The 13,924-nt window shown below is 38.2% G+C and overlaps 1 protein-coding gene, 1 long non-coding RNA gene and 1 pseudogene across 2 annotated transcripts; 2 read left to right on the forward strand and 1 right to left on the reverse strand.

The window, feature by feature from the left end:
• Nucleotides 1-1,603, forward strand: part of LOC113041156 (EEF1A lysine methyltransferase 4-like) — a 38,800-nt pseudogene extending 37,197 nt beyond the window's left edge.
• A 723-nt stretch (nucleotides 1,604-2,326) lies between these two features.
• LOC113111072 (uncharacterized) lies at nucleotides 2,327-4,434 on the forward strand. The gene is made up of 3 exons (XR_003293255.1): nucleotides 2,327-2,465; nucleotides 3,228-3,380; nucleotides 4,139-4,434. It is a non-coding gene; the product is annotated as an uncharacterized LOC113111072 (long non-coding RNA).
• Nucleotides 4,435-6,196: 1,762 nt separating this feature from the next.
• LOC113037868 (calcium/calmodulin-dependent protein kinase II inhibitor 2-like) lies at nucleotides 6,197-8,893 on the reverse strand. Its single transcript, XM_026195207.1, has 2 exons — nucleotides 8,383-8,893; nucleotides 6,197-7,821 (listed from the first exon to the last, which is right to left on the reverse strand). The coding sequence occupies exons 1-2, from the start codon at nucleotides 8,549-8,551 to the stop codon at nucleotides 7,751-7,753; spliced, it is 240 nt and encodes a 79-aa protein (XP_026050992.1). The 5' UTR covers nucleotides 8,552-8,893; the 3' UTR covers nucleotides 6,197-7,750.
• Nucleotides 8,894-13,924: the final 5,031 nt, after the last annotated feature.

Raw genomic sequence — 13,924 nt, forward strand, 5'->3', positions numbered from 1 at the left:
CAAATGTTTTAGAGGTGGTGTTATATGGCTGTCATCAGGTGTTTGTAGAAGCAACTTCGATTATAAAACTAATATTAATAACAGTATTCGTTTTAAATCAAGGCCACAGTATTCTTGGCCCTTGTTTCAGACGGATGGCTATAAAACTAATACGAAGTAGAAAACAGGTCTTTTACAGCAGTGGAAATAATAATTCAGTGATCACTGTAGACAAAGACGTAAACAGTCATTGGTTTAAATGACCTGCTTTTGAGTGTCTGTGATGATGGCTTTGGATGGGAGCATAATTTAGTGAGCAGTTCACCATTAAATAGAGTGTTTTGATCTGAAGGTTAGATGTAATTGTTGTAAGGCCCATATTGTGGGAAGTGTGTGATGCTGACATTATCCTATACAGTGGAGCGAGATAATTATTATAATGACAACAGTAATGCTGCGTGTGAGGTCAGATTTTACTGAAGAAAACCACGTCCTTCGCACATTCCTTCATATGTCTTTTTGTGTCAAAGTAAATTCTGTTTTTTCTCAATGCCTTTCAAACCTGTGACATTTTCCTACTATTTTCATAGGATCATTTTGTGCCAGACAGAAACTGAAGCTTTAATTAGAAGATAATTTACCATAGTTTTCAAACCTCTTTGCTTGCTTTCAATTCAAATGTGACGTGTTATGTGAGGTTTGACGTCAGTGAAGCCAAATTTGATCAGTTGACTTCAAACCTGATGCATGCAACACATCTTGAACACATCTCAATCTGAATTGAGTAAGACACAGCAGGAAGATTTTAAGTGAATCTTTATCCACGTTTTGGACATATGGACTGCTTTAATGATACTTTTTTGTAATTTTTTGGAAGAACTAAAACTCATAGTTTGAGCACATTAATCTAGGATGAAGTTGTGATCAGGTATCTAGAAAACATCAAACATAGAAAGAAAGTGCCACTCTCTCATTCCTGTTGGAGTTCTCAGTGGAAGTTTCTCTTTCAATTCTCTCTTCTCTCACACTCTCAGTGGATTCCATGTTGACACCTTGAGGAGTGAATTATTCATTTCTTCAGGCAGATGAAGAATGGGTGGCTGGGGCACATGATGCACTCACACTCATGCACACACACTTACATACACAAACACTTAAATGTGCTCATGGACACATACAGAATACTGTACAGACACTATTCAAAAGTTTGGGGTCAGCATGATTTTTTTTATTTTAAGAAATTAATATTTTATGCAGCAAGGATCTATTATATTGGTCAAAAAAGAAAGTAAAGAAAATTGTGATATTTATTTGGAACTAGTTATCCTAGATATGATCAGATCTCATAATGATGATATTCAGATTATCTGTCATGTTTTGAAACCTGGTGGCCATTTCATCTCATGTTCGTTAGAGACTCAACACTCAAGCAGAGAACATCTGGTCTATCAAGTATTATCACTATTGCAGCAGCTTTCACTACTTCATGTATGTTCTTCCCAAAGGGGAGGAGCTAAGCCCAGAGGACGCTGCACTTGAGAGGATACTGCGCAAGGAAGCGGAGGCTCCACCCACCGATGTAAACTTTCAGGAAGTGCATTCTGAGGACTTCCTGAGTTTATGACTTCCTGAGATCCTGTAATATTTTGAAATGACATGTTTGACTTTTATGCTACTTTATACTGATTTAGAATTGCTTCAGTATTTGGTCTTTCAGTATATTTTTTTAGGATGCTTGATGTGAATATTTACTCTGTTCTGCATTTTCTCTCTCTCTTTCACTCTCTCTCTCTGGCCTATTTCTCTGTTCAATAGTCTTGATTGGTAGGACAAGGTTGAGTGCTTGACACCTGCACACTTGTTCAGAGATAAATCTGTCACAAATGCTTCTCAAACAACAAGCAAACAGACAGACAGAAAACAAACAGCCCTGCTGTGTGCCAGAATATGACAGACGTGTCTGCGCTCTTTTGGATGAGGAATGGCTGCAGTGAATTGGAGGAGGCCATTAATAAACCAGAAATCATTTATTTTTAATTTAGCTCTGGAATGTAATTACCGTCTATTTTTAAGACTTGAGGAAGGTGCCTGGATTTCAGAATAGCTTCCTGTGTGCCAGTGTGAACATAGATTGAAATGGGATTTTTTTTAAATAGTAAATAGAGGAATGTTATTCCTGAACCAGGAGAGACCAAAACACATTTAAAATCACACTATATTGTGGGTGGTTGCCAAGGTGTTATGAGTTCTTTTTAGAATGTTGCTAGGTGGTTGCTAAGATATTCTGAATGCAAAAGTGTACCAGTGTACATTAGTAGTGATTCATATATCAGTAGTTTCATAAATGTTCAGTTCACAGTTGAACGTGTCCAGATTGAATATGTTATCTGTGAAAGCTGATGATGTTTCACAGGTCTTTCCCTTTCATTGAAGCACTAAGCAATGACGTCAGGTCAGGGATGGCATCAGATGGATGCTGGTGTCAGGTGAGCCGCACATATCAGGTGTAGATTTATTCTGTGATCGTATCCTCACGACATGCTGTGTAACGGTTCTTCAGGAACCCAGTGCTGCCTAAACACCATAAAGCTGCTGCAGAGAACAGGAGACCTTGATTAGTCTAATGGCCGATTATGTGACATTTACCCCCTTGCAGTGCAAACACACAGGCAAGCTTTACTTTATATTGACCTCTAAAACCATGATATTCAATAATGCACTTTTGAATAATTGAGTAATTTCCGAAGTGAACTTGTGAGATATTTTCTGAGCTGGTGTCTTGTCTTGAAGAAGAACTAGAATAGTCCTTGTATGGTCCAGAGCAAATTTAATTCTGCATGTCATGGACAGTTATATTGCTATGTTGACAACAATTATACCCTGTTTGAAAGTTGAAAAATGTTAATGAGGCCTTAAAGTTTTATTTACTTGAACAGATGGATGAATGGGTAGATAGATAGATTAGATTAGAATTTTGTTCAGAGCTCATTTTGAATGGTTGTCATGGTTGAAAAAACTAGCTTTTTGGGTACAGATGGTATAGTTACGACATCTACCAGCAGGGGCTAGCCAGACCAGGTTAACCTGCCAAATCTTGACCCTGTGGTGCATCCCTGCCTCTTACAGACACACTGTTTTCATTAGTCACTGTGCACACAAGAAAAGAATCAGAAATGATCATTTGATCCTACAGTATCATTTATCGAAGGCTGAGATCTGCCTGTTCATCATAGCTCATGTTTCTGTAGGGACGAATGCGTGCTGTTGATCAGCAGGGGGAGGGGTCAGGACACACCATTACATCATCATCCAGCAGCGGCAGCGACAACATAGGCTGTGGTATTGATAGCAGACACATAAACCCCTGCTCACAGCCAGCCAGCTCCGCTGACAACACTAGGGTAAACATTGCATCAAGCTACATTACGGACAGAGGTCTGTGTGTGTGTGTGTGTGTGTGTGTGTGTGTGTTTGGTGACTAGTGCTCATACGGTTAAAGCAGGGACATTTTTGATGTAGAAGGCAGCACTTCAAAACCTTACTGATTGATTTAATTCTTTATGTTATGGGTTGAAAAATTTAAATTAAATTGGCATGTAGTTTAAAACTGATATGTTTTTTTCAGTAGCCCAAGCCAATCTCTGGAGAGCTGTGTAAGCAATTTAATGCAATTTAATATGTATGATTTAATGATAACACAACATGAATGTTTACATATTTGCAGTATGTAATATTTGCAACTTTATTATACTTTACATTATTTTCTCAAAATTAAATTTGGGACCGATATGAGGGTGAACTACAGCATGTTTAAAAGTCTCTGATGATGCAGAATATGGACACAAATTGGCACATATTATAAATATTTTCAAATAGTGCCATCATTTTAATATCATAAATATATTAGTCTGTAACTGGTAGTTTTTGGTTTAAGTCAACTTGTTTGCTTTTAATGTGTTTTTTGGTTTACACATGTTGTTCTGGGTCTGGTTTTGGGTGGATGGATGAATTGATTTTGGATGTAGGGATTGGTTTTGGATGGATAAATCTGTAGTTTGCTTGTATTGTGAATGCCAACATGGAACTCCAACAATGCATTATCTGTGTTGTATTTGAATTTCAATCCAATACATTTTTCTTTCTGTCATTTCCAATTCAGCTTCCTGTGTGGTGTGGCCAGTTCAATTCAAATTAAATTGCTGTATATTCAAGATAGTGGGGATTTCAGGTAATTCCTGGTATATGTTCACAGGTTTCTCTTTTATTGCACAGTGGCACAACATATAAAGTTATTTTATGATGAGCTGCAGATTCTGAAATATCATTCTTATTCCTATTCCATGAGCTACTCCATAACACAAAGCGAAATGATGGGATGATCATAAGAATGTTGAGTCCCAAGCCAATCTCTAAACCCAATACTAAAACATGATTGGTTGACAAGATTGTAGCACTACAACCAACCAAAATGTATATCCAGAATGAATCTGGTTTGCAACATTTCCAGATGCCATTTGATCATATTTTGCTCATCAATTCCAGTTGTCTCTCTACAATGCCTTTTAAGAATAAAAAACGCCCAAAGTATTTGGTTTTGCTGTATGACAGTGACATCAATTTCTATGTGGCTGAATGTGAATCTGTGCATATTTTGTATGAGCCAGTTCAGACACTTACACTTCGACTCACATTGGTGTTAAATGAGGACTACTGCACAAAAAAAAAATTATATATGTTTTATTATTTCTAATGAGGGAGGTCAGTAGCACCAACCCAGAGCCACAATCTGGGATGAATCAAAGACCATGCATTTAAATAAAATGTCTTTGTCACTTTTTTTGCATTTCATTTCTTCCGGCAGAGAGTTCATTCTTTGAGAATCTTAGAATGTCAGCTCTCCCTCTTTCTTCCTTTATCACGCTGTCATTGTCTGCTGAGAGCTGGGCTTTCCATATTGGGTCAGGCCACAGTGTCGCTCAGAGCTGCCGCGGGCCGCCTGTCTGTTCAGATAGTGTATCAGTAATCTCCAGCTCTGAGCAGCCTGTGTGAAGCGGTAAGGATTCCCCTGGGCATTGGAGCCGCTCAGGAACACTGCAACAGCCATGAAGGTGTATTAATAGACTGAGATGGTGAAGCTGAGTGTCCTTGACTGCGCTTGAGTGACTGTCTGATGGACTTTCTGCTGTGCGAGGACCTCATCAAGCCTTGAGAATAAACATGCGCAGATGACAGGAGTCTGTGTTAAACACTGAGGTTAAACTACGATTGATCATCTGAAAATCATTTGGAAATTTTAGTGGCCAAACTTGAGCTTGGTTAACTGGAGTTATGGAACGTTATCAGGATTGGATGACTATTGGAGTTTAAATTGATTTAGGTGAGCACGGCTTGTTTCCAGTTGTATCCTGAGCCTCATTGCACACATCAGACAGCTGAGCCAAAGGCCACTCATGGGCAAATGACGGCACAGATCACGGATAAAAGCCACTGATTCTCTTTCGGTTGAAATGCACACATTGTTTCGGCGATGTGTGTCTGACTGTGTATGAAGAAAAACATCAATATTGCTGCCAAATGTTCGGTGTAGACAGGAAGCAGCATATGGCTTTATCCAAGCTCTGTATAAACAATATTCAGCTTAAATGAACAACCTTGATCAAAAGTGTTTTTACTTGGTCTGTTAACAGGCCAGCATGATTTAAAGGTGCCACATCTCCTATAGTAAAGGTGAAGTTCACCTTAAAATGAACAGTCTGCTATCATTTACTCACCCTCGTGTCATTCCAAACCTGTAATACCTGCTTCATTCTGGAAAGCAAGATATTTTGAAGATTGCATGGGTCCAACTAACTTTCATTGACCAAACTAATATCACTTTTATTGTGTTTCACAGAAGAAAGTCATACAGGTTTGGCACAACATGAGGGTGATTAAATGGTGGCGGAAATTTACAACACTGACCATTAATATTTCATTAGACAAAAACAGCTTGATCTGGCATTTAAAACTGCTGGGGATATTTTTAAATGTGACCATACTTGTTTCATCATTTGATGGATAGTATTTGTGCTTTGTTTATGAGTAGGCCTGTCTCTAAATCTAGATGGATTCACCAGCAGGCTGTGTGTGTGTGTTGTGATGACCTCAAAATCAATATTTGCATCAGACTTGTTTACCTCTTTGTAATGCAGTCAAATGACAACAGAAATGCACATCTATATGTTCTTCCACCATTTATTAGTTCACCAAATACAGTGAAAATGGTATTATAATATGCAATGATTCATTCTTAGAATGTCATGACATTTTTGTTGCTTTTTTTGCTTAATAAAACAATGTTCCGTTATTGAAAAGTATTAAGGTTTCATGCACAACAAACCATAGTCAGTTTCTTTAGAATAATGGTACAAAACAAAGCAAAAAAAAAAGATCAAACAAAATCAACAGAAGAAACGTAATGTCCAAAAACCTGTCAAATAACAAGTTATTTGAAGATATTCGTAAAAAGTGCAGTAGATTTCTAATATCGTCATTTTCCTAACAAATTCATCAACAAAGCTCAAGTCACAGTCTATGATTTCCATATAACAGTAGTTCAACACGGATGTGTGTGTGTGCAAAAAACCCGAGAAACATTCATTCATCAAGTCTTTAAAAAAAAAACATTCCAACCCAACTGAATTATACTCTCGTCCATGTCTAAAGATTTTTCTCTGAAATATAAACATCATTGTTGATAAATCTTTAAGACTACATACTAGCATAATTTTAAATAACAAATATTTAGATATAAAAATACAAATATGACTTTTTTTTTAAAAGAATCGTGCCGGGGTAAGATTCATGGCGGCACCTCTGTTGGCACCGGAGTGAAAGTTCATGCAAAGAGATGGACACGACTAGAGAAATGTGAGGAGCTGATGGAAAAAAAAATAAAAAACGTAGGCTTGGAAGTAATCGAGATGCATTCGTGTTGGGTTAATTACAAGAGGTGGCACGCACAATGTTCCTTTGTGCTTGTACTGATGATGTGAATCCGTGGCGCAGGTGCATGCGCAAATCAGCTGCAGTGAAGAGCAAAACGACAGATCACCAAACGACGCTTTAAAGACTACACGCTTTAACACCTGTGGGCATGTGTATGATAAACTTCTCAATTTTTGAAAAAGAATATGACGCAAAATAGCGAGAGAAAATATTCACATTGCACCATCCGTATATATAGTTCATTTATCATTATGGGAGCGCTTAAAGTCTTTGTGTGTGTTAAATCTAAAATGCATCTAAAAGCAGCAGTCGGATAGAATTTGACGCTCAAGGCAGATTTATGTGTGTGTGTGTGTTAAGGGGAAGGTCTTCGAGCTAAGATACTGTACATCTATAGTAACAGAGCTTAAGATGCGGTTCAGTCTTCGGTTGAACTTTGTGTTGTTTACAGCGCTTTTGGAAGATGATGGTCGTGGAATAATAATGGCAAGTCAATCCACCCTTATTCACAGACCCGCAGCGCGCGCAGCCTCAACATCTCCGACATCTTCCTCAAAGCTTCCATTCGGGTTGTCGTTTATATTGTAGAATTGCCAGCAAACCCCAAAGGAAATTCCGTCTCTCCCTTCTTAATTCTCCTTTTCTCTTTTTAGTTTAGTCTCCTCGTGGTTCGAGCGTCGTGCCACCGTCTCTCCATCTCTTTGCAATCATCTTTACATGCACAACCGACAAGTGCTTCGAATCGGTGATACAAATCGAAATGTCTGCAAGGCATCGCACGGGTTTACACGTCCGGTGATGATTTGTCGGTCATGCCTTTAAGCACCTCATCTATTCGGTCGTCCTCGATGACCACTGGAAAGAAGAAAACAAGACAGCTGATGTCAAGACTTCGGCAATCTACCATGTGTGGTTTGTGCGCTTTGAAACTGCGCAACAAGACCCAATACACCACAAACGCATTCAAATGATCAAAGTGCACATTAAATGCGTAACAATATCACCCAAATCAAGGGCATTCCTCGGTCGCCTTTCGGCATATTGTGGAAGACCGGTGACAGTTTGACATTTTTACAGTTGTTAAACTCATAATGTCAAAATATTATCCAATCGTTTAAAATGCATTTAAATCGATAATTCACTTTAAAATAAAAATTCCGGCTTTTGCTCGTCTTTATGTTGTTCCAAAACCATATCGGTTTCTTTTATGAAATTTTATGAACTGACAGGCTCGGTCACCATCACTTTTTTTTTTTTTTTGTTGCATTTTTTTTCACCGTGCAATGAAAGTGAATGGTGACAGAGGCTGTCATTCTTCCTAACATCTCATTGTGTTGCACAGAAGAAAAAGTGAGCGAAAACAAGAGTATTCCTTTAACTTCAGTAAGTTATCTTCCAGCAGGACAAAATCCTCACCTCTCTTTGCTCTGCCGATCTGTCCGAGTTTTGGAGGTCTTTTCGCCTGCGACGCTCCGAAGAACGAGTTGGTGTCCTGCAGCCCGCAGCTGAAGGACATCTGACTGACATCGTTGTCCGCTCCGTATCCGCTCATTTTCCCCTCTCCGTATGGCAGAACCTCGGACATGACTGTGTAGGACAGGCTCGCGACTCAGAAGGCGCTAAAGAACTGATGTAGATAGGCAGTTACGGTGGATATGGCAATTATCCCCGCAAAACAAGTGCGCTTCTGTTTATTTTGTTTTGTTTTTGCGTAGATATCCCAGCGCGTAAATGTTAGACCCCTCGCACCGCCAACTTCCACACGGACTGGAGTGCTCGGTGCAGTATGAGAGAGCGAGCGAGAAAGAGAGAGAGTGCGCGGCTGAGTGTACGACTACAACAGCGGTCGGGTTAGTCTGCTGTAAGATACAGGAGAACCCGCGATCATAAAGGAAAACCCGGGCGGAACAGTGAAGTCATCCATCCGGGCGTGTGTGTTTAGGAGAGAGAGAGAGAGAGAGAGAGAGAGAGAGAGAAAGAGCGAGAGAGAAAGAGAAAGAGAAAGAGAAAGATGGGGACTTCAATAGGTGCAAGGGTGGCCCCATCAGGCGAAAGCTGAAACGACGAGAGGAAACACTGAACAGTGCCTTGCAGTCGCTTCTTTCTTCGTGATGCACGGTGTGCGCAGGGGTCTTTGTGAAGCCCTTGGCTTGGAAGCTAAAAGAGAAAGATAAAAAAAGAAAGGAAAATATAGGCCTACCTGATTCATGGAGCGCACTTGAATAAAACAACTCAATACTGCAACCTGTAATGTAAGGCCGGTGACACACTGGATGCGTGGCGCAAGCGTCTCAGCCGCGTGGCGTGTCGGTTTTTAATTCGGCTCCCATGTTAACAGGTTAGAGCTTACAGACAGCCTGCGTGAGACGCGCGTCTCAGGCGCGGCTCGAGCCGCGCGGCAAACGCTTGCTTGCTAGAAATAGAATCGACGCCTATTTTTACCGCGACACGCGCGCGTGTTGGAAGCTTTTCCAGGCAAAATATAATAGGAAAATGTGTTTAAATGTCATTTTGTACACAAATACATATGAATTTCTGATATTTTGATATTTGAAAGTCTATAGGTTGACATAAATTCAGATATAAATGTAATTAAAGAAAATAATAATAATTATCGATTTTCAAATATTGCACCTGTCAAACATAATCTATTTCGCCGTCAATACTTTTGACTGTGTCCTTTATCAGTAGGCGTAGGTGTAGGTGTGTAAAAAAAAGTATGTATTGTTGTAATGAAGACAAGAGTCTGTCAACGGTCTCCCTCTACAGCAGCAGCGCGCCAGCGCCGCGTCAGGCATATGAGGTGTATCTTGTGCAAAATCTGCTACTCACTAAGCAAACTGAGAGGAGAACTAACGTGTATACGCTCGCCAGCCGTCTGGCCAAAATCCCATAGTATTCAGGCGTCAGACGTAAGATATGAGACGTCAGACGTCACGGTCACGTGTTGGAGCTGCGCTCAAACTGCGCGGCGGCGTGGCGGCGGCGTAGCAAAAAAATGATTTTTTTTTACTTTGCGTCTGGATAAGCGTCTGGATAACGTACGCATGGATGACGTACGTGTGAATAAGTACATTAATAATAATTTGGCGTTGTCCTATTTTGCTCTTAGTAAGGCTTTAAGGTAATAATCATGATAACAGCACCTAAAGTACACATCTGTCTCCTCAGTGGAATAGTCTGGGTCCAGGATATGCAGGTGCATATGAGCCCTGGCAGTTTTGGGACATAGCTGGGGGAGAACTTCTAATTAAAACAAGGGAACGAATAGAGAGCCGAGAATAGGCCCGGCCTTTATCCAACAGCTTGTGTGAATTCTTTGCCCGAGTCGACTGGATACCGTGACTTTTTTCTCTCTCTCTTCCCTATTACACAGCTATTAAAATAGTTCACTTTTGATTTTTAATAGAAAAGTTGTCATTTCTATTTGTTTCTTTATTAAGTTAATTTTGAAATATGTTTGGAAAATTTTGCGTTTGGTAAATTCGAGTTTTTGATTTTTAAAGGAACAAGCAAGCTGCAGCTCGTTCAGACAGTAAGTTGAGCATTAGATGTTTGATCAATTTATCCTTCTCAAACCAACAAGACTTGCCTAAAATAAACAGACATAATAGGCCTACACTTCATGCATTTCACAGTAGGCCTATTAATTTAAACATTTAACTTAGGAAAATGAGCACAGGCGCATATCCAATCGTTTGTGCGGAGAGTGAGCGCTTTGCAGGACATGGAGGAGCCAGCTTGCTTTTTTGTTTTAATGACAGTAAAAAATAAAAAATGCGCCGTCATTTTTGCTCATAAAGATAAGAGTATACATCATTTGGAACTCCAAAGGGTCTACTTGTATATGTGTGCACTCACAATATCAACAAAACCTTATGCTTTTGTAAAATAAGGAAAACAAACATAATGCGATTTCTTCTTGGTCTTTAGCAGGAGCGCTTCACCGACATGATAAATATATCTATATAATGCTTTTTGCGTTTTAAATTACTATTTTAAAACGTAATAATTCAAATCGAAAACAAAATCTCTTTCATTATGTAATTCTAAAGATGCACTTCTCTATAAAGGCATGTACAATGAGGAGATGGCAAGTCAGGTTCGTCAAATTCATTTTTGCAACATTGACTCTGAAGAAATTATTTTATTAATAAATAATACAAATATATCGCCACTGGTTTTACATTTTTCGTTTTTTTTTTTCGCTGTGCCAAAATTGTGTTTTCATTCAGCAGCCTAGCAGCATTTTGTGCCACGTTCAAAAATAACTGAATAAATAAGATTAACGTCATAATTTAAGAATAAAGTCAAGCTTACGATAATAAAATTATGTTATATTGTGAAGTAAAAAAAAGTCTGTGGCTTCCATCATTCTTTTAACTTTTTTTTAACTAACTCTGATCGATTCACGAGACATTCGTTTGCATTAAACTGTTCTGGGCCGGGTTTCCCGTTAACGATTGATCTTATCGCTTAAGAGCGTTTTCTACGAGTAATTTTACGATCGTTCGTTATTGTTTCACGTGCATTTCCCAAATATGCACGTAAAGCAATCTCACGTAGCCGTGCTTTAAGTGTTACTTAGGAGTTGCTATCCGTTTGTCAAGTGCTGAAATCTCACCTTAGAATGGCTCGTAACAGTAGTACACGATTGCTTATTGATGTTAACCTAATGCTGCGTTCCAGACAGACAACTTGGATATAATAATTATAATTAATTATAATACAGTACACAATTATATTATATTATAGTGTATTATACTTTACATAATCATATATAATGTACTTTATATACAGTATAGAGAGAGAGAGAGAGAGACGTTATTGGTTTTATGAACTTCAGCAAGTCCCCCCCCCCAGTCTTTGAAGCATTTCCCACATTATTTATTTTATTCGTTTTTTATTATTATTATTTTCAGTCATTTAATTTAGATGTGCTTGCTTCTATTTTTTCCTCCCCCTTTTAATTAATTAATTTCTAAATGTATAAAAAAAGAAAGAAAACGAGTCATAAAGTGTACAATAAAGCATAATCAAATCCTTATAATTATAATTTTTAATGAGCCGAAAAGAATACACGTCACACCTCTGTTTATCAATTAGCACTGGCTTCCAATAGCTGCTCACATAAAATTGAAGGCATTGATGTTTGCCTACAAAACTACCACTGGCTCTGCACCCATTTACCTAAATTTATTACTTCAGACTTATGTGCCTCTAGAAGCTTGCGTTCTGCAAGTGAACGTCGCTTGATTGTGCCATTCCAAAGAAACACAAAGTCACTTTATTGGACTTTTAAATTAAATGTCCCCTCCTGGTGGAATGACCTGCTCAACTCAATCCCAGCAGCTGAGTCCTTAGCCAACTTCAAGAATCGTCTTAAAATCCATCTCTTCCATCTTATCTTTTCATGTATTATGCAATTATATGTATGTATGTATGTATAAAGATATAAAGACCTCTAACACTACCTCTAACACTTCTTTTTATTTATTATATCATTTAAAAACCTATGCTACGTAGCTATACTTTGTTAACCTAAATGAGTTATAGCACTTATCATTGCTCTTTTGTTGTTTTTGATTGCTTCCACTGTCCTCGTTTGTAAGTCGCTTTGGATAAAAGCGTCTGCTAAATGAATAATGTAAATGTAAATATAATCACATTTCGCTTGAATCAAGTTAAAGGTGTAATCTGCTGATTGTCCTGCATGTGACCGCATAAATCTGTTTTCTTAAATACACTTAGGGCTTAACCATTACTCCAGAGCACCCGTAGATCGATGATTTTCAAGTGCTACTTAAGTTACGATGCTTTTGGGAAACAGACTGTGATATTAAGATCAGTTGTATGATCGTTTTTACGAACTTCTTAGGCTTACGAAGCTTTTGGGAAACTCAGCCCAGTTTTTTTTCAACATTCATTCAAATAGTAATGTTTATTTCGTGCTGCAAATATTGAAGAGGAAAATATAATTGATTCATATGCAGTTACCGAATTATCTCACTAAATTAAGCATAAAAAGCGTAAAAAAAAGACGTTTATTGTTGGTACATAGTTTTTTGCATATATGTCCGGAACTGACTCGCTATGACAGACTCCCTGTGATCATAAGGCTTCAGTAGACATCAACACAAAAGTAGGCTACTATATAGTACTGACTTATTTTAATAGACATAATACTTGAAAATGAAAATGTGTCAAAACAGTTTAAAAAAATTTCAAATAGGCATATATAAACGTATTAATTAATTATCAATATATAGGCTATTAATTGAACATGTAGAGTAGCCTACAAGAAACTGCTCTTGTAATAAGCCGCTTTATGACATAAACTGAACTGTAAAATAATAGACATCTGCTGATCATACAATTATCTAGTTTTCAGAAATGAGGTCTAATGTAAAGTGATCGTTTTTTTTCTTTAGAGATGTGTCAGTTCATATGTGCTCAGATTAAAATTAGCCTAAATTACTATTGTATTATTTTATTTAAGATGTAACTGTGAATATATTTGGACACTCCATGTTAGTCACTGATTAGACTTACATGATTTAAAATTGATTTTCAGGTGATATTGCTTGAAAAGTGATTTATAATGAGCGCAAAAAAAAAAAAAAAAAAACTATGTCATGCAGTTTATTTTATTATCAAAGCCTAGACCCTATGTGATGACATAACCTGAGACTAAAAGCTGTGATATACATTTTGTCCACCAAATTATATGGATTAGGCCTTTTTGAAAGTGAAAGTCCTGACATTTACCAAGTAACCCATCCTCGGAACTGGTGCTCTGCATTTAACCTATCCAAGTGCACACACACAGCAGTGAGAAGTGAACACACACCCTGAGCAGTGAGCTGGTACAGATCCAGCGCTGGGGAGCAACTGGGGTTTCAGTGCCGAGAGTGCTGTTCATTCACTCACTCCCACCTACAACTTCTGCCAGCACCGA

This window comes from Carassius auratus, chromosome 2, assembly GCF_003368295.1.
Source record: "Carassius auratus strain Wakin chromosome 2, ASM336829v1, whole genome shotgun sequence".
Taxonomy (NCBI): domain Eukaryota; kingdom Metazoa; phylum Chordata; class Actinopteri; order Cypriniformes; family Cyprinidae; genus Carassius; species Carassius auratus.

Bases quoted from the DNA above. Each gene is read 5' to 3' on its own strand.
- LOC113037868 (XM_026195207.1), bottom strand. From the start codon at position 8,551: ATGTCCGAGGTTCTGCCATACGGAGAGGGGAAAATGAGCGGATACGGA. The intron at 7,822-8,382 runs GTGAGGATTTTG...TCTTCTTTCCAG, and splicing joins GATCGGCAGAGCAAAGAGAG to TGGTCATCGAGGACGACCGA.